At 54.9% G+C, this 23,519-nt stretch overlaps 2 protein-coding genes across 3 annotated transcripts; one reads left to right on the top strand and one right to left on the bottom strand.

Moving 5' to 3' along the window:
- The first annotated feature begins 5,381 nt into the window (after positions 1-5,381).
- LSM14B (LSM family member 14B) lies at positions 5,382-16,047 on the top strand. 2 transcript variants are annotated; one of them, XM_055544524.1, is made up of 10 exons: positions 5,382-5,691; positions 7,616-7,779; positions 8,935-9,070; positions 9,804-9,920; positions 12,022-12,189; positions 12,422-12,499; positions 12,697-12,858; positions 13,209-13,359; positions 14,250-14,435; positions 14,916-16,047. In XM_055544524.1, the coding sequence occupies exons 1-9, from the start codon at positions 5,565-5,567 to the stop codon at positions 14,419-14,421; spliced, it is 1,275 nt and encodes a 424-aa protein (XP_055400499.1). In that variant the 5' UTR covers positions 5,382-5,564; the 3' UTR covers positions 14,422-14,435; positions 14,916-16,047. The 2 variants fall into 2 exon arrangements, with proteins under 2 accessions (XP_055400499.1, XP_055400501.1); XM_055544526.1 differs by lacking the exon at positions 9,804-9,920.
- Positions 16,048-17,740: 1,693 nt separating this feature from the next.
- PSMA7 (proteasome 20S subunit alpha 7) lies at positions 17,741-23,376 on the bottom strand. Its single transcript, XM_055544527.1, has 7 exons — positions 23,138-23,376; positions 20,993-21,119; positions 20,217-20,341; positions 19,473-19,595; positions 18,938-19,057; positions 18,260-18,322; positions 17,741-17,969 (listed from the first exon to the last, which is right to left on the bottom strand). Exons 1-7 carry the CDS (start codon positions 23,231-23,233, stop codon positions 17,877-17,879), a joined length of 747 nt encoding a protein of 248 aa, XP_055400502.1. The 5' UTR covers positions 23,234-23,376; the 3' UTR covers positions 17,741-17,876.
- Positions 23,377-23,519: the final 143 nt, after the last annotated feature.

The following is a 23,519-nucleotide window of genomic DNA, read 5'->3' as shown; positions in this document are numbered from 1 at the left end:
CCCAGAGCCTGGCATAGGGCTCTTAGGGGATGGGGACAGGCCACCTGAATCGTGGGCCTGCCCATCACTGTGGCCGGTGGCTCACTACCCCAGAAGAATGTGGGCAGGAGATGCCCAGGGCACAAGGAAGGTGGTGATGTGGGAGGCACCAGGAATGGTGCCTCAGGGCTCTGCTTCTGGACAAGTTCCTTCTCCTCTCTGAAACCTGTCTTCCTCTCAACCTGCTCTCAGGAGTCAAACGCTCACCACTGACTTCTCCGGCCTGGACACCTCTTCTTCCTTGAGGTTGTGAGGGAGCCCAGGTGTATGGAAGGGGTGGGGGTGCCTTGTGGGATGGGTAGGGTGGGCCCAGCTGCTGATGCAGGGAGCCCGGGGACCTCAACCTCCTTCCACCCTCCCTGTGTGCATGGTGGGCCCTGGTCCCTAACAACCCTTTCTATCACCCTTCTCAGGGAGGCTCTGAGCATGCAGGCAGACGGGGGTGACCCAGGATGAGGTGTTACGAGGGTCCCTCCTGCTTGCTGGCCTGGTGCTCACACTTTCCATCCTCAGAACATGAGCCACAACCTGGTCCCCACTTTTCACTAGAATGCTGGAGTCGGAGAGGTTAGGAGAACACAGCCAGGTCTGCCTGACCGGCCCTGAGTGGTGAGGGTGGCTAAGGGGTCCCGGGATGTGCCCCCTAAGTCGTCCCTGGGTTCTTTTTTTTTTTTTTTTCCAAGTTTGCTGTCTTTTTTTTTTTTTAGATTTATTTTTGGTTGCACTGAGTTTTCATTGCTTTGTGCGCGCTTTTTTTAGTTGCAGTGCACGAGGGCTTCTCTTGTGACTGAGAAGAGGCTCCAGGCACGCAGGCTTCAGCAGCTGTGCTGCACAGGCTTAGTTGCTCTGAGGCATGTTGAATCCTCTCAAACCAGGAATCGAATCCGTGTCCCCTGCACTGGCAGGTGGACTCCCAACCACTGGGCCACCAGGGAAGCCCGTTGATACTCAGGGACCAAGTGTCTGGGTCTGCCAGGGTCTCAACTCTGCTCACTGTCCCACCCAGCTGGACCTAGAAAGGCGGGCCAAGGCTGCTTAGCTAGGTCTGCTTCTTAACACATTATTTGGCTTTACTGGGTCTTAGCTGCAGCATGAAGGATCTTCAACCTTCACTGGGTCATGTGAACTCTAAGTTGCAACTTGTGGAATATAATTCCCTAACCAGGAATTGAACCTCTGCCTCCTGCATTGGGAGCACAGCATCTTAGCCACTGGACCACAAGGGAAGTCCCCAAGTACACTTCTGTTTACTCCCCACAGCATGCCTCATCACCAAGAGACTCAGCTGGGTAGATGGTAGGCTGCGAGAGGAGGAGAGGAGATGGGGAAGGGGTGGGGAGAGGGAGATGGAAGAGGAAGGAAGGGATGAAGGAGAAGGGAAAGGAGGGCAGGGGGCGTCCAAAGGTGAATGAACCTCAACCCACCAGAGCTCTGGGAGCCTCCAGGGAAAACAGCCCTGCAGGCCCCGGGGCAGGGAATGCACTTCCATTGGATTCACAGAGATGAGAACTTGAGGACGCCGCCTGGCTGTGCAGGATCAACCCTGCTCCTCTTGTCTTTACTCCCAGACCACAGAGGCCCTGAGCACACCTGTCCGGGGCTTCCCAACCCCTGGAATACTGCCTGGAAGACTCCCAGTAAGACTGCAAAACTCCCAAAGCCAGCCCCCTGCCCCTGACCCAGTCCACCTAACTCCTCAGCCCCCTCCTGGCTCCTCACTCTCTCTGAGCAATGTCTCCCTCTCAGAGGGTGGACATCTACCCTTCCCATGCGTGCATCAGGTCCTGGAGGAGAAGAGGGGACAGGCAAGGTCCTGCCTTGCTGGCACGTTCTCAGCTTCAGACCATAGACTCGATTCCTGCTTTATCTGTGACCACCTATCTATTACTAACAACTCATCTGTTCTGTTTTGCTGCTACTAAGCCATGTGCATGCGTGCTAAGTCACTTCAGTCCTATCTGACTCTGTGACTCCATGGACTGCTGCCCTCCAGGCTCCTTTGTCCATGGGATTCTCCAGGCAAGAATAATGGAGTGGGTTGTCATGACCTCCTCAGGGGAATCATCCCAACCAAGGATTGAACTTGTGTCTCCTGTGGCTCCTATATTGCAGGTAGCTTCTTTACCACTGAGCCACCGGGGAAGCCCCTACTAAGCCATAATACCTGTGAGGTCAGTGGCCAGGCCAGGCATTCTTTCTCAGTTGCCTATCAGTCACAAAGTGGCTTTCTATGGCAACTTGCCCCTCACCTGCTGCAGGACACAGGCGCCAGTGGAACCCTGGGCAGGGTTCTGTGCAGCTTCACACTAGTCCTTAGTAAGCGACATGTGTGTGAGCATGCTGAGTTTCTTCAGTCGTGTCTGATTCTTTGCAACCCTATGGACCACAGCCCGCCAGGTTCCTCTGTCCATGGGATTCTCTAGGCAAGACTACTGGAGTGGGTTGCCACGCCGTTTTCCAGGGGATCTTCCTGACCCAGGGATCAAACCTGCATCTCTTGGGCATTGGCAGGCAGGTTCTTTACCACTAGCGCCACCTGGGAAGCCCTTAATAAGGGACACTGTCCTCCAAACACCAGGGCTTAGTGTGTGGCTCGTGGGTGCAGTGGAAACCTAGCCAGCCGCTTCTGCAGAGCCCCAGCACCTACCAAAAGCCCATCACAAACACCATTTTCTGGGGTCCTCACAGGCTCCTAGTGAGAGGAGCAGGACAGCTGTCATTTCCATCTGGCAAAAGGAGAAACTGAGGTAGGGAGTCCAATCTACCCAGAGTCTTCTGGGTTCTAAGCTCCTCTCTCTACATCCCAGGCTTCCCAGGTAGCCCAAGTGGTAAAGAACCCACCTGCCAATGCAGGAGACATGAGATGTGGATTCAATCCCTGGGCTGGGAAGATCCCCTGGAAGAGGAAATAGCAACTCACTCCAGTATTCCTGCCGGGAGAATCCCATGGACAGAGGAGCCTGGCTGAAGCGACTTAGCACGCACTACATCCCCAGGCTTGGGAGCCTAAGGCTTGGTGATGACTGAGCAGGTGGGCACTGTGGACCACTATTTAGGGTCGTGGGGCTGGAGGGGTGTGTCATTACTTGAGAAACAGACCATACTAATAGACTCCTGAGATATGTGCAGGCCCCACACAACTGCTCCCCCTCTCAGTCCTTTTGCAAGTGCCCTCCACTGTGGGCAGGATGCCAAGGAATGAATGACACAGCCAGCCTTCCTGGACCTGTGCGCCACGTGTATTTTTAGGCTCTGCCCTGCCATTTGCAGTGACTGATGTCCTCTGGGAACCAGCCGGCTGCACACTGGGAGCCCAGTTGTCTCTCTGAGGTCTCGGGCACTGCCCCTGCCCTGACCCTGGAGCTCATGACCTAACCCCCTGTCCACGGCTGAGTTGGCTCCTGATGGTGAATGCAGCCCCCACCCCTCCGCACCACCCCCCCACTTCCAGCTGCCCTGCACACACACAGCTGTGGCGAGATGTGTGAGCCACAGAACCTGTGACCTGGGGCAAGTCATGTTCTGGACCTGGATAGTGGCTGGGGGGGCATCAGCTGCACAGGGGACCCTAGGCCATATGGTCACTGAGGTGCTCAGGAGACCTGGGGGGCACTGTAGCACACAGGCACGCCCTGGGGAAGACCATGCTGTGCTGAGGGAGAGCCCTGTGTCACGCCGATGGGCAGATGCCTCGAGGCCTGGAGACCTTTCTGGAGCTGGACTAGCCCAGGGGTCACCTCACCAGTGCACTTCCAGGAGCAGAGAAGCGCAGCTAAATCTCAGCAGTTAAACTTTGAATACTTTTTCATCTTGTCTTCTGCTTCTTCTCTGCTCCCTTTTCTCCAACCTAATACTGTTCTGTTGCGGGGTGCCTGTGGGACCAGGGGGTTCACAAGGGCAGGAGTCTGTGGCATCTGCAACCTCCGGGTCGCGTGGCCCTCCCATGCGGAGGCTCGGTTTCTTCTGTAATATGGGGAGTCAGAGCCGATGTGCATGGTGTGGTAAGGGGTTCACTGCGGTGGCTCTCACGTTTTCATTGGGCACTTAGCGCAAGCAACGCACTTTACATCTTGGTCAAGTACCCACTTAAATACGTGTACCTGAAATAAACGGTTCCCAGGGCCAGAGCACTCTTCCTGAGATGCTCTCCGCCTCATTCTGTTTCGTTTTTATAAAATGCTGGTCACCATTCATTAAGCTTTTACACGACCCAATACTGGCCTCTGATTTGATATCAAGAGAGACAGACCAAAAAAAAAAAAAAAAAAGCAAGTGCAGACGTAACCACCCATGGAGTACAGGGCTGTGCAGGGAAGAGGGGTCTAGCGAACAGGAGGGGCGACCCGTTCCCCAGTTCACTGCGAGGCCTCCAGCCGGAGCCGGACAAGGCGGCAAGCAGGCCAGGTCAGGTGGGGCTCGGAGGCCCTGGTGGCGCGGCTGGGATTTATTTTAAGGGACACGGAACGCCACCGCAGGAGAGGGGGAGGGGCGGGATTAAAGGAGAAGATGCGCTCAGCATGTTATATTTAGCGGCCAACGCGCCGGAAGCGCTCGTTACCCGCAGTTACTACGGCGCCCCACGCGCGAGGGGCAGCCCCCACCCTAACCTCCTCGGCGGTGACCTTGATCCCCTGTCTTCTTCCGCCTGGGGAAGAGACCCTCCCCCTCTACCCTCCGCCTCCACCCCGCTGGCAATGATTATGGCCCGGCCTCCTACCTTCTACCCTCAAGGAAGAGACCTCCCCGGCCTCCCACCTTCACCCCGCGGTCAGTGACTCCGACTTCCGTGGTCAATGACCTCGGCCCCCCGTCACTCCCCGACGAAGGGAGCCCCCAATCTTCGCCCCTGGGGAACGGGAGAGTTGGGGCGCACGCTGGCCTTCCCGCCCAGGGCCGGGGAAAGATGTCCGGCAAGCTGCTGTAAAGGGGAAACAGCCGTGAACACTGTCCATTGGTTCCCTGCCCCTGGGTGGCGAGAAGATTAGCACGCGCGGCAGGCAGAACTTGGCGCCCCGCCCCTTCGCCACACGTGTGCCCCGCCCCTCCCGCGCACGCGCGCTCCGCCCCGGCCGATTCCCACCCCTCCCCCAGTCCTGCCCGTCGTGTCTCGTGCTACCACCCTGCGGGGGCCCGCCGGGAGCCAGCCGAGAAGTGGGGCGGAAAGCAGGGGAAAGCCCGCCCGGGCTGGCGGGGCTGGCGGCGCTGGCTGCGCAGGCGCAGATCGCGGGCCCGCCCCCAGGCCGGCGGCACGGCCATATTTAAAGGGAGGCTGGGGAGGCGAGCCAATGGGGGACGAGCGTGTGGGGGCGGGGCGGGGCGGGGCGGCGCAGGCCCCGGATGTGGCTGCTGTGGCCCCTCCTCCCCCGCGCTCCCCTCAGAGCCCCCGGCCGCGCGCCGCCGCCGCTGGCTCGCAGGTCCCCGCGCAGGCCCTCGCGCGGCGGTGAGGCGGCGCCGAGGCCGAGGAGAGGGCGACGAGGCGACCGCGCGGAGGCGAGCGGGCCAGGCCCGGCTGGGCGGCCGCCGCCATGAGCGGCTCCTCGGGCACCCCGTACCTGGGCAGTAAGATCAGCCTCATCTCCAAGGCGCAGATCCGCTACGAGGGCATCCTCTACACCATCGACACGGACAACTCCACCGTGGCGCTCGCCAAAGGTAGCGCCCCGCGGCCGCCCCAACCGTCCGGCCCCCACCCCCCGCAACAGCCGGGCCCGCGCCCCCGCCCTACCCCCACCTCCGCCAGCGCGCCCCCTCCCCAGTCCCGCCTCACCCCCCCTTGGCGCCCCTCCCCCGCCCCCTGGCGCGCCCCCGCATCCGGTCCGCGCCCCCTGGGGCGCCCCCGGCCTCCGCCCCTCTCCCGTCGCAGCCCTCCGGGGCTGGACCCGCACAATGGGCTCCCCCGGCCCCGGAGGCGGCGGAATTGTAAGCCGCAGCCCAGCGCTGCCCGGAGTTGGGGTGGGGAGGTGGGGGCGGGTCCAGCACCCGCGGCGCCGCCCCCCGTTCTCCTTGGTGGCGTAGCCCACCTCTGCAGGTGGGGGCTCGGCGTTGTTGGGGTTGCCTGCCCTAGGGCCGAGGGGGCCGCGGGCGCCGAGAAAACCTAGTCCCTGGGGGGAGGGGAGGGGAAGGGAGGGATGGGGGGGCGGGCAGACCCTAGTCTCCCCGGGCCTCTCCGGGACGCTGTGGGGGCGGGGGGTAAGAAAACGACTCCTGCAAGCCCTTCTGGAACCTATTAAGCAGCTGGGGCCTTGAGCCTGAACAAATACCACGTCTTAATGGATTCTCCTGCCAGGATAAGAGCATCGGTTGGCGGCTAGGTGCTCCGTTTGAAAGCGCCTTCCTACTTTAATTCAGACGTTCGGTCTGTGGGTTTATCCTTTGGTGACAGACCCCTCCCTGCGGGCGCTGGTATCCCCACTGAAGTCCTGGGAGACTAGGGAAAAGATGGCTGCATTGTGCCTCTGCTGGAGCCCAGAGTCTTTCTGAGTGTGTTGAGGCAGGAGATGGCCTCAAAGTTCCTTTGTCTTCATTCTCCGGGAAGGTAACTAGTGTGGTTCCCCTGCCTCTTAGAAGTGCTGCGTGCAGCCAGGTCTGCAGAAGCCCCGTGTGGTTGGTGGGTCTTATTAAGCCAAGGACATTGTGCTGGGCTTCAAGGGTCAAGGTGCAGCGCCCACGCTCCTGTGTTAGAGCCCCAGGCCTTGAGGTCGCAGTCAGTTCCCAGCTCTGGGAATAGCTTCTCTAAAGACTGGTAGTTAAGTTTTTGGATGGACGCGTTGCTCCAGGAGGTGTTGATACAAGTAGTATTAGTATTGTGTTAGTATAAGTACTAATTTGTAATAGTACTAACTAGTATTAGTATTATAAGGTTATATTGTCATTTGTACTTTTGACTGAATTTGGCCTGAGACCCTGGTTGGAAAACCTGAGGCCCAGAGTAGTGCCTGGTCCTCAGTGTGCTCAAATTAGTTAAGAGGCAGCCTCAAGCCCATCTGTGCCTCAGAGATCCCAGGAGGAGACACTTGCTTGGGCTCCTTGAACCCTGCCATTAGGGGTTAACCCCCTAGGAAGTTGCTCTAGGAGACAGTGACACTGCTGGTGGGCGTCCATGTTCAGGGCCCCCCTCTCCCATTGTTTCTCTACCAGCTCCTCCCAGGCTGGTTGTGGACAGAAGGGTGGGGATAGCACTCAACCCACAGCTTTTCTCCGTTGAAAACAGACTCCCCTGGGCTGATGTGAAGTTTCAATCAAAAAGCAGCTTTGGGGCCGTTTAATCTGCTAAGTCAGATGTGAATGGGGGTTCTGCAAACCAGACGACTCATTTTGTGAGAGTGCTGGCTTGTATTTGAAAGTGAGAACATTGAGCTTCATGAATCTTTCCTTGTCCTTTGTGACCTAGAACTTTTTGGAGCTTCGACAGCTGGGGTCTTGTCAGTTGATAATGGGGTCTTCTCCATTGATAATTGCGGGTGGGTATTAGTTGAAACGTGGAAACTGGGTGCTGTGGATGGCTCCTAGGAGGGGACTGATTGAATGCACTTGGTTGAGGACAACAAATTAACCCTTCTTTTTCTCAACCCCTAAGTGAGGTCCTTTGGTACTGAAGACCGTCCCACAGATAGGCCTGCTCCCCCTAGAGAGGAGATTTATGAGTACATCATCTTCCGGGGAAGTGATATCAAAGATATTACTGTGTGTGAACCTCCGAAAGCTCAGCACACGCTCCCTCAGGATCCTGCTATCGTTCAAGTAAGTGCCTCTCCGTATTTCTGTTGTGGGCATTGTTTCTAAGAGCTGCTGGTTTCCAAGTGGAACTTGGTGTCGTCTGGCCAGAGTGTTCAACTCAAAGAATGATCTTTTTATGAAAAGTAGCTGAATTTTCGTCTAGGCGGTTGGTGTTCTGTGGGAGGTCTTAACCTCCTCTAGCACGCAGTGGGGTGTACTGAAGAGGGAGGCGGGTGTGCTGGGAAGGGTGGGGGCGAGATGCTTCTAGGGGAAATTACTGATATGCACCTGGGGGCTTGTCCTTAGTGTCGGGTTGGGTAAGCCTGTAGCCCCAGTGGCGTGCTATGAGCAGCAGAGACGTTTGGAGGGACGTGGGTCAGCGGAACTCGCTCTTTCCACACTGTCCAGGCGTTGTATTCAGAGTTGCAGAACATTGACGTTGCAGGTCTCACACCACATGCCTGCCTGCTGCGTTAGGGCATTTGCCCTGGATTACTAGGGAGCCCAGGGGTCCCTAGTAATCCCTTTCTTGACTTGTAAGAAGTTTACAAGTCCCTTTCTTGATTTGTAAACTTCGACAGTCACTGACTCTAATGGGGTTCACACTGCAGGAGGCTCTGGGGCTGAGCGTGCCCCCTGGGAGGTAGGAGCTTGCACTCTGGGCTGTGGAGCCCGTAAAGAAGCCCCAGGCCAGACTTTGGAAAGGTTTGGAATGAGCATCCCTAGGAAGCTGAGAAGAAGAAAGTACCTGAGCAAGTCCTGAGAGACAGCAGGGCCCAGGCACCAGTCTGCCTGAAGGTGGGGAGCCAGAGAGGAGACGTGTAAAGACAGTTCCCTAGTAGCACAGCTGGGCCCCTGAATGTTGGGGGAAGGGCCTAGTCGATGCCCCTGGTCCTCTGAGTTTCTGGTCATAGGCAGCGGGGGGCCATTAGAGGGGTTCATAGCATTAGGAGAAGATCGTGTTAGAATTTCGTAGACTGGTGGAGCTGGGGATAAAGTATGGAAAGGGCAGTTCTGAGCTCCCTGAGGCCATCTTGGAGGCTCATGCTCCTCGGTGCCACCTCAGCCTCTGCGAACACAGGCTGACAGCCTGGCTGCCTTTGCTGGTCTGCACGGTGCTCTCCAGGCAGGGTGACGGGAGGCCTTGTGCTGCTCTCACCTGTGTGTCTCGTTGCTCAGTCTTCCCTGGGCTCGGGCTCGGCCTCCTCCTTCCAGCCACACGTGCCTTACAGCCCCTTCCGAGGGATGCCGCCCTACAGCCAGCTGGCCGCCAGCTCCCTGCTTAGCCAGCAGTATGCCGCTTCCTTGGGTTTAGGTGAGTAACCTTTGCCACCTGTGAACTGCCTGAGCTGTGACATCCAGGAGGTGGGCACAGACCCTGGTGGTGGGGACACTGTATTCTTGTCACATGCAGATTGTAGTGCACACTGCGTAATGAACCTTTCTCAGTGCCCCTTCAGCTAGTGAGAAATTAGTAATTCCTCAAATGAGTGAGAGAGGCAGCAGTATGAGTTTTGAAACAGATGAATTGAATCAGAATTCCTTTAGAATAGCCTGTGTCTGGGTGGAAGTTGTGGTACGTCTGCTTCAAGGAAGAAATAACTGATATGTGTAATTACAGATGAGTTCTAACCACTTACACATTTGTCAGCCTATAAATATAAAAGTTAAGTGCAACACCCACCTATTCTATCCTTTTATCATTCTCCTGTCAGTGCTTTGCTCAAAAAGTGAAATTTCCCCCACGGCTCAGTAAGTTCTCCTCTACACGCATAGACTGAGGCTTACCTGGCCATAGGTTTGCAGTGTATTCAGACCACAGAGTTGCAGGCATTGCCTGCTTCGCTCATGAGTCACGCTTGTAAGAATCCTGCCGTCTTGACCACTGCTCCTGCAGTGCAGGAGCCCTTCTCACCTGGCTTCCTCTTCTAGGTGAGGCTTGTGTGAACAAAGTGCCCTGTGAAAGAGCCTGCTGGGTGCGAGCGGAGTCTCTCCTTACTCACCTATGTGCTTTCTTGTTTGCTCTTGTCTCCTTTATCTTCTTTTAGAGAAGTTGGTAAGCCCTCCAGCCTCAGCCGCGGCTTCCAGCCCTAGTTCTTCTCCATCTCCACAACCTGTTTCAGAGCTTGACATGTCCTCAGAGCCACACCAGCTCACTTCCAAGGGTAACAGCAGTTTTGGAGAACTGCATGCCGTGTTGCGAGCTAAGAGCGAGGGGTAAACCAGTAGTAGCCCAGAATGATGGTAGCTGTAGCAAATAACTTGCTGAGCCCATGGGTCAGTTCAAGTGCTTCTGTGTGGTTCTGCACGCGGTCCTGGAGTAATGACTCCATGTTTTAAATGACTGATTAGAAAGAACCGGCAGTGCACTTTGTTCACTTGTCCTGAGTCCAGGGCCTGTTTTCACCTATTCCGTATTACCTCTGCTCAGAAGGCCCTTTTCTGGGGTTTCTGTTGGGGAAGTCTGCAGGGCGATCGCCTGCTGCTCTGGGATCCGTGTGGCACTTTCCTCACCACCCAGGGCATGAGGAATCGGGGGCCTCAGATATCTTTGGGGAAAGAAGCACCATTAAAATTGGGTGGCCAACCTGAGCTGTGGACCAGGTGAACAGTGGGCCTGATCCCTGGCTTATTAACACTGGTTGTGCACCCTGTCTGCCGGGTGCCTGCACATGTGGGAGCTCCTTGACCTTTCTGGGTCTCCTTCACCAGCAATCTGACTCGAGAGCGCTGTGTGCCACCCTCACCATTGCAGAGACTCGGTCCAAGATGGTACCTGGGGCTTCCGTAACAGCCCACAACTACTGTCAGTCTGTTAACCTGCTTGTGTTGCGTTCCTGCATGGATGCCAGAGGATCTGAGCTATGGCTGCAGTGATGGTTTTTCTCCATTTAAAAATTGCCTGAGATAGTTGGTGGTTGTCGCACAGAGTCAGACACGACTGAAGTGACTTAGCAGCAGTAGCAGCAGGGGTCTTTACTCAGAACTGCTCTAAGGGCAAGATAGTTTGAGTGGTCTGTTTTTGTGAAAGGTAAACAAGCCCAAGGTTCTTGCCCAGTCTGGTTACAGTGTGAGTAGGACAACAGCTGTGTCTTGTTGTGGGAAGGCCATGCTCAGTGACGTGATTGTCAGAGAAAGTGGTCTAGGTTAATTAATGCCATCACAGAGAACACTTAGAAGTACCGGCATGGAGACTTCCCTGGTAGTCCAATGGTTAAGAATTCGCGCTTCCCCTGGAGGAGGCACAGGTCTGATCCCTGGTCAGGAAACTAAGATCCTACATGCTTTGTGGTGTGGCCAAAATAAAAAGTACCTGTGTGTAGGGCCTGGCTTCTGAGTACTTCTGATCTTTACAAGGAATTTCTCAGTCGTTTCTGTTGTGTTTGCAACAGAAGGTAGACTGTCCTGTGTTCCCGTGTGCTGGGCTGCTCCTCCGAACAGTTACTCCATAGTTAGGATTCATTCTGTCTCAGAAGTCTGTGCACCTCCACCTAGTCTTCAGCTGTCTGTTGCAACAGTGCCCACAGGAACGTGGGAGGGGAGACGGCCTGACCTCCCCCTCTGGCCTCCTCTTATGGCTGAGCCCCTCCTGTGAACTGGGAATTCTGCCAAGACTGGCTTCCGAGGCTTCTCTTCTGCCCTCAGGCCTGGGGATGCCTCGGGGTGGGGAAAGATTCCTGCAGTGCTTGCTCCAAGGGCAGCCTGGGAACCCTGGGGGCTCTTAAAACGAGCCTTCACGGGAGGAGTGCAGGCTGTCACTTCTCTGTAGTCAGCTCTCATCGCTTCATCCTTATTTTATTGTGCCTTAAGCAAAAATGACCATGTTCTAGCATTTTTAACTTCAAAGGCTGACCATTGCATTTTGTGGAAGATGCCAGACTGAGATGGTTCTTGTCCAGGAGGGCCCAGAGTGAAACACATTCTTAGACCATGAATTCACCAGTATCTCAGGACTGTCGAGCCCCCATGGGGTTAGAGCTTATGTGGTTTGGGGGAAGCGTTTTCTAAGGCACTTGAGAGGTGTTCGTGGTGGTAGGGGTTTCCCTCCTCGGGGTGCCCTAACTAGGGGAGCCTGCTGGCTTTGTTGCTGCCTAGACTCAGTGCAGGGAATGGTACAGGTCAGGGCTGTGCTGCGTTTGGTACAGTTTCTCAAGGCGGTTGCCTTCCTCTCCTGCCTTACTCGCCAGCTGGGAGACAAGTATCGGGGTGTGGGGTGTGAGGTTTGCTCCTTTTCTCCATTTTTAAATCCTTGTCTCCTCAACTCAGGAGCCAGCTTTCCGTCTGTCTCAGTCAGCAAGAGCCCCATGGTGGAGCAGGCCGTCCAGACTGGATCCCTTGATAACTTGAACTCCAAGAAGCTGTTACCTGGCAAGGGCACTGTGGGCATGCAGCTCAACGGGCGCCCGGCCCCACCCAGCACCAAGGCCACCACCGGTACTTAACTGCTCTCTCCCTTGGTCTTTATTCATGTTCTCATAGGCACAGTGCTTCCTGGGGGGGGGGTCTCTATTTTTTTAACTAGATCCCCCAGCCCCTCACCTCACAAGCCCTATAGGCTTTGCAGGGCAGCCTCTTGCCACATGTCCCCTGGGGGTGCCGCCTACATCCCTTGCTGGGCTTTGCTTCTGCGGGCGCTGGCCTTAAACTCTTTCCTTTTGCGCCTTAGATATAGCTCAGCCAGCAGCTGTGCAAACTCAAGGGCAGGTGAACGACGAGAACAGAAGACCTCAGAGGAGGCGCTCAGGTAACAGCTGTTGCCATTTAGAGTTCTGGGGAGCCGTGCTCTGCTCGCTGCTCCTGCCTGCTTCTCGTGGGTGACAGTTTCAGGGGGCCGGGTTCAGCGGTGGCTTCCATGTATTCTGTCCCTCTTGGTCTACTGTTTGACGTTGAGCAATGTTGGGTTAGTGGCTTACCAGCCAAGGCCACCCTTTCTTCTCACAGGGAACAGACGAACAAGGAACCGCTCCAGAGGGCAAAGCCGTCCAACTAACATCAAGGAAAACACAATCAAGTTTGAAGGTGACTTTGATTTTGAGAGTGCAAATGCCCAGTTCAACCGAGAAGAGCTGGACAAGGAATTTAAGAAGAAACTGAATTTTAAAGGTCTGAAAATTTGCCCTCCCCCCAGGACTGTCCATAGAGTGGGTCAAAGAAAGACAGCTGGGGGTAGGGGGCAGCTGGGAATGGTGGTCAGTGGGAAAGCTTGCCTGTCATATAAGGAATTCCTGGCAAGGAGAGGAGTCTGGAGCGGGGACAAGAGCAGATTGCAGGGCCTGAGGCAGTGCGGGGTGAAAGAGACCAGCCCTGAGGAGCAGAAGAGCTTTAACTCAGTGCAGAACACTCTGGGCGTTTCCCCAAGCCTCAGTCAGCTGGAGTGGCCCAGTGGGGATCTGTCCTGGGAAAAGGGGCTTGGTTTGCTCCCTGGCATCTCAGCGTTCTGCTTCTCTGTGCAGATGACAAGGCTGAGAAAGGGGAAGAGAAGGACCTGGCCGTGGTGACCCAGAGTGACGAGGCCCCTGCTGAGGAGGACCACTTGGGGCCCAACTGCTACTATGACAAATCCAAGTCCTTCTTTGACAACATCTCCTCTGAACTCAAAACCAGGTTGGGGATCTGAGGGACCAGGCAAGGCCTCGGGGAGCTGGTGTGGAGGTGGTGTACCTGTGCCCTTGAGACTGGGGCATGCTCCCATGGAGACCAAACCCAGATCTCAGGTTCAGGGCAGATCTCTGGGGCCCCCATTCACAGTTTTACCATCATGCATACAGTAGCCCCAGTGGCGCCATCAGTAGATGGGGGCCTGGGAGCCCTGGCGGTCACTGGTGCTAGAGTGATCTGACCCAGGTCCAGGCCCCTCTTTGCTCAGCTGCCCTTTCCAACCATCAGGGTGGGAGTGGAAAATGCTCCCCACTGGTACTGCTGATGTTCAGTTCTGTACCACCTTGCCTGGGCCTGCTTCCTGGTCTGACCTTGCTGGCTTGAGGCCTTTGCCACCTAGGCAGCTGGCATGGGTGTCCACGGTTTTCTTAAACCTGATGGCTTGAGGCCGGGGACTCGTATGTGCTTTGTTTTTAGTACCCAACTGCTGATGTCTAGGTGCTGCCCAGGAACATGCTAGACAGTAAATGGAGTCTGTAGGATGAGCATGGTGTGGACACTCAGGTCCCTTCGTTACTCAAGTGGAGTAGTGGGCGCTGGGGGTGCAGCAGAAAGGAAAGGAAGAGGTTCTTGTCTTCCCTCACCCTGAGCACACAGCAGTCTTGTGCTGGCCTTAAGAGGTTGCAGGTGTGAGAGACCCGTCCAGTGGGAAACAGGCCTGGGAACCCTTGCAGTGCAGAGGCTCCGGCTCCACGGTCCTGACTGGATTGCCGCTGCCCCCACCCCCCCGCCCCCCATGGCTCCAGTGATGAGTCACCATCTGTCCTCCTTCCTCCCCAGGCTGTGTGAGGAGCTGCCTGCTGCAGTCAGTTTCACGTTCTTTGTTTGTGGTTCAGTTCCAGGCGGACAACATGGGCTGAGGAGAGGAAGCTCAACACGGAGACCTTTGGAGTGTCAGGGAGGTTCCTCCGAGGCCGTAGTTTCCGGGGTGGATTTCGAGGGGGCAGGGGCAACGGTGCAACCCGCCGTAACCCGACTTCCCACAGAGCTGGGACCGGCAGGGTGTAACGAGGCAGCCAAAGGTAAGTGAGGGGGCTTCGTGATCCTTTAGCATCATGGCCCAGACTGGGCCCCGTAATCTTAATGAATCACTTCGGGGGCTCTTAGGGACGGTGAGACTCAGGCCCCAGGTTGTCAAAGTGAGGGTCCAGGCACAGAAGGGTGGGGTGTTTCCTCCTCTAGTGTGGTCAATCAGGAGAGATGATTACAAGCTGGGACTAGCCCCAGCCTGGCCCTGCAGTGCCCCCAAGTCTGCATCTTTAACTAGGTCAAGGGATCACGTGTGCCCCTTGGGGTCTGGATGGCATGTGAACTGCAGGTGGGACCTGGAGCTGCCTCCCGACCCCCAGTGTGGACAAAAACAATGACCTCAAGTTGTGTTGGCTGACATGGGGTCGGGGGAAGGTTGAGTAGCCCATTCTTCATTGGAGGCCAAGGTGTGCTGGGCTTGGGCTGGGGAGCTGCCTGGTAAGACACTAACCAGGTGTCATGTCTTCTCGAAGGCTCTTGCTGAAGCGGCACGGGTGCCAGGCCGTGTCTACGAGGACGATGGAGAACGCTGCACTTACTGGGGGAGACGTGGTCACTTCGTTTACTGAGTTTGGAAAGTTCCACACTACTTCTTAAGTTTTGGACTGAACTTGGATGTGGTCTGGGTTAGAACCTCTTGTTTGGGGAAGTGTACATGGGAAACCGCTTTGAGGTGTCCTAGCCTATTTTTCCTTTTAGTTGTGCACAGCCTGATTCTAAGGTTTTGGTGTTCTGCAGAAAGGTTCTGGAGCGAAAGCGTGATGCTCATTTTGTGACCTTTCTTGGACAGCTTTGACTTTAAGGTGGAACCAAATTTCATTTGGCAAATGCAGCAGCCAAATGCATCTCTGTAACTCAACTGGCCACAGGTGCTGTTGGCCTGGCACCCTCACTGCCACAGGTGGGGCCCAGGAGCCGGGCACGGCCAGCACAGGGGCATGTGGGGGCGGGTGGGCCTAGGGCAGGGGAAGTGCGGTGTCCCACAGATCATGTTGTATAAGCAAAGCAGATGACCCTGACATCCCAAGGGGCAATGTCAAGGTAGGGGCTGGCTGGTGGGGTTGGGGTGGGGGGCTCCTGGTGGTGAGCTGTCACTTGGAGCATGGCTTCTGTAGGAATCGGGGTCGGGGTAAACACCCAGGACAAGCCCCTCGGTGGCGTGCCTGTCCTCACCAGACCCTGACCTGGGCCAGTCAGTGTTGGACTCAGGCCGAACGCTGTTCGGTGTCTCATCCACTTGGAAATGAGCCAGTCTTTTTTTGCGAGGTCGATTGACCGAGAGCATATTTCTTCTCAGTTGTAAATAGTTCCATGTTTTTGTTTTACTGGTAGGTGGAGGGGAGGGTGGGAAATAAATTCGTTGCATGAGACCTTTAGTAGAAGCATGTTCCCTCTGACAGGGCATTGTGATGAACATAAGCACCTTGGTAACTAAATCCCTTTAAGTAGGTATAAAGGTTTTAGTTCTGTATTACGTTACTGTAAAAGCTTAGGTTTATTTTTGTAGGACTTCATGGCTAAGAATTAGAGCATAGCAATGGGGGTTGCTCTGTTGGAGTAATGTAAACTTGTAATTATAAATAAACACGCAAACCTTTAAAACTCTTCTCTTGCTCTAGAAATAGTCCTGTTGACTCTGTTGCCTAAATTACATCAGGGTTAACATGCCTGTCCCACATGCATGCTGTGCGTGTGCGTTCAGGCCTTGAGCTGGTCAGGTCTCTGGGGACACCTGGTGCTGTGAGCAAGACCTGGTCAGTCTGGGTGTGGGCTGTCAGCCAGGCCCTTCTGGGGTGAGTGATCCTGCTCTCTGGACACTTGGGACACTGGTTTAAAGAACCAGCTTCAGAAAGCTTGCTACCTTAATGCAGCTTCCACAGCCCCAGAACTTCATGTTGATGCTTTATAACGTGTTACAGGGCTGGACCCTTGGACCACAGAGAAAAGCAGAGACCTGGCCACTTCCAGATGGAAGCGCCTCTCGTCACTGTTAATGGGCATCCAGGTGGTTTCTCAAAGGCAGTCTCAGGGCAGGGCCAGGCAGCAGGTGGACCCAGCCTTGTGTTTTGGCCAACGTCCTCTTTTGGGAAGTCCACCACTCCTAGCAGGTCCTGAGCCCTGGTGGTAGTTGCAGAATTTGAACAAATTCTTGGAAACTTTCCATTCGGGCAACTGACATCTTTCACCAGTGGAAAATAAATACCTTCCACAGTTGACCTGCTGGATACAACCAGCCTAAACACTAGTTCTAAACTAGGTAGGTGACTCCACACTCAAGCTCAACAGGTATTTCTCTGCTAGAGATTCTAAATATAGTTAAGTCAGTTTACCACCTATGATTAACCTTGCTATCAAAAATTTAAACTGACAATCATTGTGACACTTGAGGCTGAGTTTACAATGTATCTAGGCCTTTTCACTGTTTTGGCTGTGCTGTGTGGCTTATGGGATCTTATTCCTGACCAGGGAGTGAATGAATGGGGGAGGGGGGCTCTCAGCAGTGAAAGTAACAAGTCCTGCCCCTGGATCACCAGGGAATTCCCTGTATTCTTTAGAAGTCTGATGGATGGATATAATCCATTGAACCGAGATTTCAGTTCAAGAAAAACCACAGACAAGACGAGTACTACCAATGCAGTCAGAAGAGACCACCAGCCCAGAGACTCAAGAAAGCCCTCTGGGTTCTTCTGTGGTACCAGAAGCCAAAAGGCAATGCCATCGCTAAAGCTGGTGGCAGAGCCCATAAGAGGCAGAGAGCTATGCAGGCAAAGTGGGTGGTAAGGGTTTTTCTTCTGAGGCAAAGTTTAGGACCATCACTTACTCTGTAAGTGGGCTGGAAGCTAAAAGAAGGATAATCTTTTTGGTTAAAAAGGGAGAAGGGGGTAGGGACCAGAAGTCTTAAGGGATCAAAACAGGAGGAATGCTGACCTGATTTACTAGAACCAGAAATTCAAGACCAATTCCAGAGCTGAGCTGCAAAGTGAGCTCCAGGTTTAAACTGAGCACAGTCTGTCCTTGTGTCCTGATTTCATACATTCATCAAGGACTCCAACAAAGTGTGAGAAGAAACTCATCCTGTGTCTAGAACCCTTAAACTGGAGAAACCCCCTCCATGGCACCTCTTGTCCACTGCCCTGTACAGCCTTTCCACAAATCCCAAGGGAGGGATCCCACTCAACCATCACCTTGTCTTAGAGCCTGGTGAGGAGGAGCAGAAAGGAATGCTCCAGAGACCCAAAGTGAGCAAGTTCCCTAAAGAGCTATCCATACACCTAAAAGATGCATTCACCTCTGAAAGAAAGGTTAAAAAATAGGCAAATTTATTGTGGGACACTTGGACAGTATGGATAAGTGGAATGGAAACGCATATGTATCCTTTTGGAAATCAGCCATGATTTGAATTTAAAAATCGTTACAAGCAAAATTTCATTTCATCATGATGCTTTCTTTTGTTTCTTCTTTTCATTTTCTTCTTTTTCTTTTTCAATCTCAGCAACGTATTTCTCAATCTCTTCAGGATTTAAAATCTACCAAAGGAACAGTGTATGGTTAGCCACACAAGGTGCCCCCAAACCTAAGTCCCAGATGCCCCCTCTGGCTGCTTCTACAGGAGAGCGAAGCCACATGTGGCTGACCCAGGGGACAAGCTGGAACCGACGTGTAGTCAGTCAATGTGGGAATGCTTTCTTTTCCTCTCATGTGGGGACCCTTGGAAAGAACATTTCTTGGCGCTAGAGCAGTTCTGAACGTGCACTGCCCCCTGCCCTGACCACTGGGAACGCACCCAAAGAGGACAGCAAACCAACTTGGTGATTACCTTGAGAGGTTGATCTCGCCTCATGACAGCAAGCTCTATGTTTTTGCCACCTGACTGAACCACCTTCGAGGGGAGAAAAGAGCATCAGACACCTCACCCACCTCGACCAGGCTGGGTGCCCTGTGAACCTGAACCCAGAACTGCTGTACAAGGGGAGGGGTGGACATGGGGTGCCCCGGTTGCACGCTGATACGGTCCTGTGGGGTATCTGCACTCCTCGATCCTGGGACAGCTGGACTCAGGGCCCTGCCAACTGCTCGCGGCCTGCCCCATCACCAAGGCCTGACACCTGGGCCCCAGCCTAGCCTTAAGCTGTAATCCCCCTCTGCCTCTTTGGCTTCACCCCCAGCACCTCCAAGGTCTTGACAAAGTCTTAAGACCTCACAGCTCCCACCCATTATTCCCAGTTCTTCTAATTCTGACTCGAGCAATAGCTTGAGCCTCAGAAAGTCTGAACTCTAGGCCAACTTAGCCACTTGGTACCCTGACTGCCCCAGAGGTAGAAGGAGCTGACAAAGCACCAAAGTGGTGCCTGGTGGTACCGTGAGTGCCTGCGCCTCTCCTTGTTGCCTATACATTAGGCTGTTCCATCCCATGCTGTCCATTCCCCAGGCCAAGTACCACCACCACCATAGTATGGGTGTCTTCATCTTGCCCAGGTTTCAAACACAAACTTACTTCCAGAAGGGCCTTGATAACCAGCTTAATAGTCAGATCATCTGTTTCAATGGCTTCATCGGTATAATTCTTCTCCAGGAATTCACGCACTGACTTGGCACCCCGGCCTATAGCATTGGCCTGAAAGAGGGATGTGTGTTACATGGCATAGAATGCAACGATCCAGAGCCAGCCAGTGCCACCCTGCTCCTGCGTGCTGTGGAGAGGCAGCCGGGCTGGGGGAGGCCTTGCCCCATGGCTTCTTTTTGCAAAGGGCTATTTGGAGTTGGTGCTCATGCCCACTAAGAATGGGATTCTAATGAAAGACACACGGGCATCTTGCATACGCCAAATGTCCTTAGAGCTCACTGTCCTGTGCTCCCAAACATCAACACTGAACAACTTCCTGGCTTCCACATCACAAGTGTCATGAGCACACAACGTGTGTAATGCGTACATCCCTCTAAAGGATGAAGCCAGCTCAAGGTCCCAACAGCCTCCAAAACTGCTTCCAAAGGCAAAACGGCCCCAAGCCCCTTTTTTGCCAGGGACTCACCTTCCAGGCATGGTATGTGCCCGAGGGGTCAGTCTGATAGAGTCGGGGGGTGCCATCAAAGTCAAAACCCACAATGAGGGCAGAGATGCCAAACGGCCGGCGCCCGTTGCTCTGCGTGTAGCGCTAGCGGAGAAAGAGACACAGTGACACTGCAGCCTCCTCACAGAGGCTGCCCAAAACCCACTGCAAATGAAACACGCCATGTTCCAAACACAGATTATAACAAAAGGATGAAAATAAATTAAGCCCACGTTCGGGTTACGTGTAATTCAAGTGAAAAATGAAATGAGCCCATGGTTTTTCAGCATTCCTCCTTCCTGTGCTACATTTTCATTCTTAGATCAGAACTCCATCACGGAACGTGGCTGGGGTTCCTTGGAGTTACTTTGACAGCAGACACAATCTGGCTACATACCAGGTTCACAGGTGACTAAGATTTCACCAAGAGTGGGAGTGGCTTTTAGCCCCCTCACAACTGTCTGGTGACCGGTCATTCAGAACAAGACAAAAACTACATCGTGTCCCTCTTGAAATGTGAATGTGGACTACTCCAGGCCACTAAATAAGAACACCACAATGCCAATGAAAAGGATACACAATAGTCAAAGTGCAGATGAGGAAGTCAAGGTTAGGACTGTGCCTGTGGAACCAGTGCAGTTTCCCGATTTGCCCAGAGATGTCCCGTGGCAGGACGCCCCAGAACACAGCTCATCACCAGAGCTGAGCCACAGCAGGAACACCCACCTGCTTCAGACTGGCGATATAACGGGTGATGTACTCCACGGTGACCGGGTCCTCCACGGTCAGTCGGTGGCTCTGGCATTCCACCCGGGCCCTGTTGATGACTATTCTTGCATCAGCAGTGAGGCCTGCAAGGATCACAAAGACAATGCCCCCTAAGCCATGCCTCACCTGGGCAACTGTCAAGGATGGCGCAGACCACATGCAAGGACAGCAGATAACCTTGGGCAGGTTCTAAAACCAGTCCTGATAGGCAGCACCAAGGTTACTCTGAGAGCCCCACAGTGGAACCAGCAGCCTCTGTGAAATCCTCTGAGAAAGCTGCATGGTTAAGGAGCTATGGGTGCTAGGCTACACACACACTAAGTCTTTGACAAGTCAATCTCCAGGGGAACCGGGATCTTCCTGCTGAAGGAGGAAATGAGTGAAACCACAGAAGTGCAAGAACACTGCACATCCCGAGAGCAGGGCGCTGTCCAGCTCTCCCCCCTTCATAGGTACACGGTTAACTGTGGACAGCTGACCTTTCTCCTGACAGCAGCAATAAGGAGACAGCACAGCCCCTCTTTTTGGAACTGTTTATTCATTTAGCCCTTCTGCTTCAGCCTCCTGGGGAGGATCGTACCCCCGAAACTGAGGCTAGCCCTTTTCTTAAAAGCCAAATCTTTAAATGATTTCGGTTTACCCAATCACATGCCCCCCATAGCCCTCTCACTAGGTAGGCCTCCAGACGGCCATTCTTCCAAGACACAGGGACACGGTGCTGGCCCCAGACTCACCGGCGAATGCCATGCAGACATTATCATCCAGAGCACAGATCTTCCGCACTGTCCTTTCATCCTGCAGTTTGGCCACTGACTTCTTCTCCACACCAAGAACAACAATGTCTTTTCCTCGAACACCGACCTTCAATAAATATCAATGGGGCACTTACGAAACTGACCAGAGGTTTTGCCACCAGAGACACAGCACTAAAAGCAGATGTCAACATGGTCCTGTGAACATCCTTGGTGGGGGCACGCACACCCTGCAAACTGTGGGTCTCGATCCACTTTTGGGAGAGCTAGCCCAGGCATCACCATCTAGGCAACTAGCCTTGTGCCTTAAAATACTGACATGTAGTTTAAGTTACAAAACAACTAAGGAATAACTGCTATATAATCCATGTGTTTGTGAACATGTGTCATTTCAACCCAGTGAATCAGAGTCTCTGTAAAGCTTGAACATGAGTCCCTAACAGTGAAGTCAGGTGTTCCAAAAGCAGTGTTGCTGTGATTATGAAACTGTACCCAAGTCCTTCCCTCTCTCTCCTGTGCACTTTTTTTCCTTCTTCTTAGATTATACCATCAGGCTCAAGGGATCCTAGTTCCCCGACTAGGGACTGAACCTGGGCCACAGCAGTGAAAGCACAGAGCCCTAACTACTGGACTGCCAAGGAACTCCCCCTTCTGCACTTTTGAAACCAATGTGCACAGCGGTGGAGAAATGCCTGGTATGGTATTAGGTGAACAACATATCAACTCTTACTGGGAGGCCCATGGCTCTGCTTATGGCTGACATTATAGCAGAAAAAAAGATGTTTTAAATACATGGGGGGGGAACCACACTGGCTGCCAGTTAACCCACTCAAAGCACAGCAGACACAAACAAGACAATCACTTGTAAAAGCAAACTTCTCTCAGTTTGGACAGGGTATCTCAGCCTTGGCCCTACAGGCACCTGGGCCAGCTAATTCTTCAATGTGGGGGGCCAGGTCCGAGCCCTGTTGTATGTTTAGAAATCTCCATGTCCCGTGCAAAGAAGCACCGGGTGGAAGCGTTTCAGATTTCAAGGAGCTTTCTCATAAACTGTCTGCAACGGCCAGGCCCAGAGGCAGCAGTCAGGGCAAACAGAGGCAGACACCTGGCTGGCCCACCGTGGAGGCTTGTCAGGTGACATTCCTCCCAGTAGTCTTCAAGCTGAGCTGAGGTAGGTCAGAAAGTGGATTTGGGGGCCTTAATTTCGAGATTCATGAAATAAAAAATACTTCAAAATTCACAGAACCGTGTGTTTTTTCTCTGCCTACTCAGGCCTCTGAAACACTAAATGGGAAAAAACAAAATAAAACAAAAAAACCCACAAAAACCCATCATCCAGTTTGACCGATAAACTCACAGGTATCTTAAAGACAACAGGTATTCACACCTGAAACAGCGGCCTAAATGACAGACAGCTCAGGTGCGACGAGACCCGAGTCGGGGGCAGGGTCCAAAGGGCGAGGACTCAGCAGTAGTACCCAGGAGGGAGCCTGCCCGCCGCGCCGGCGGCCCGGGAACTGCAGGGCCGATGCGACACCGGCCGCCCTTTGTTCTCGAGATCGCTCTGGGCCTGGAGGACAACTACTTTCTGGGGGCGGGGGACGACAGGGAGAGGGGAGTCGGCTACCTGGGAGCTGTCCAGACTCCGTCCGCCCCCGCCTTGCCGGGCTCCCTCAAGGAGCGCCCGGAAACTAGCAAGGGCCGAGCCCTGCCTAAGTTCCGCGCCCTCGCACCGCCCCAGGCCCCCCAGGCCTGCGCGGGGGCCCCGCCAAGATGGCGTCGGCGGCAGGCGCGCGCTCGGCTCCGGACACGGCACGGGGAAGCGAAGCCCGCAGCCAGCAGAGCCCTTGTCGAGGCACCAGTAGCCCCGCTCGCCCGTACGCGGAAGCCGGCTCCCGGAGAGCCGCCCGGCCGGCCCTCGCGACCGCCGCCCTCGGCGCTCCTTTCTTGCAGCGGCGCCCCAGTCCCAGCTTCCGTGTGCGCCCCAGGCCACCATGCCTCCTTGGGCCCCGAACCACCGCGCGCCAGTCAGCGTGGCCCCCGGGGAAGCGGATCGGTGAGACGCACCCGGGCCCCACCCAGCCGCCCGGGCCTCTGCCGCCCCCCGCGCCCCGCCTCCTCGCTCACCGCGGTCGAGCCCTTCTTCACGGCCTCCTGCGCGTACTCCACTTGGAAAAGGTGGCCGTCGGGCGAGAAAACGGTGATGGCGCGGTCGTAGCTCATGCCTGTGGGACGACGCGGCCGGGCCCGGGAAAAGCGCACACTCACGGCCGCGCAGCCGGCGATTCACAGCGTTGCTGCGCCGGCGCCACGCGCGCCCGCCCACCCCCGGCGCCCCCGATTACGCTACCGGCGTAAGGCGGCGTCCCGGGGCGTCAGGCGGCGCCGGGCTGACGTGCGCGCGCAACGGGGCGGGGCCCGGCCGAACCACCAGCGGCCGGGCGCGGGGGGTGGCGCGGCAGCGGCGGGCCGGGCGCGGGGCGCGGAGCGGTCTCCCGGGGGCGCCTTG

This window comes from Bubalus kerabau, chromosome 13 (assembly GCF_029407905.1).
Source record: "Bubalus kerabau isolate K-KA32 ecotype Philippines breed swamp buffalo chromosome 13, PCC_UOA_SB_1v2, whole genome shotgun sequence".
In the NCBI taxonomy this organism is placed as follows: Eukaryota; Metazoa; Chordata; class Mammalia; order Artiodactyla; family Bovidae; genus Bubalus; species Bubalus kerabau.
The sequence above is the reverse complement of the archived record's forward strand: the minus strand, read 5'-3'. Positions and strand labels throughout refer to the sequence as shown.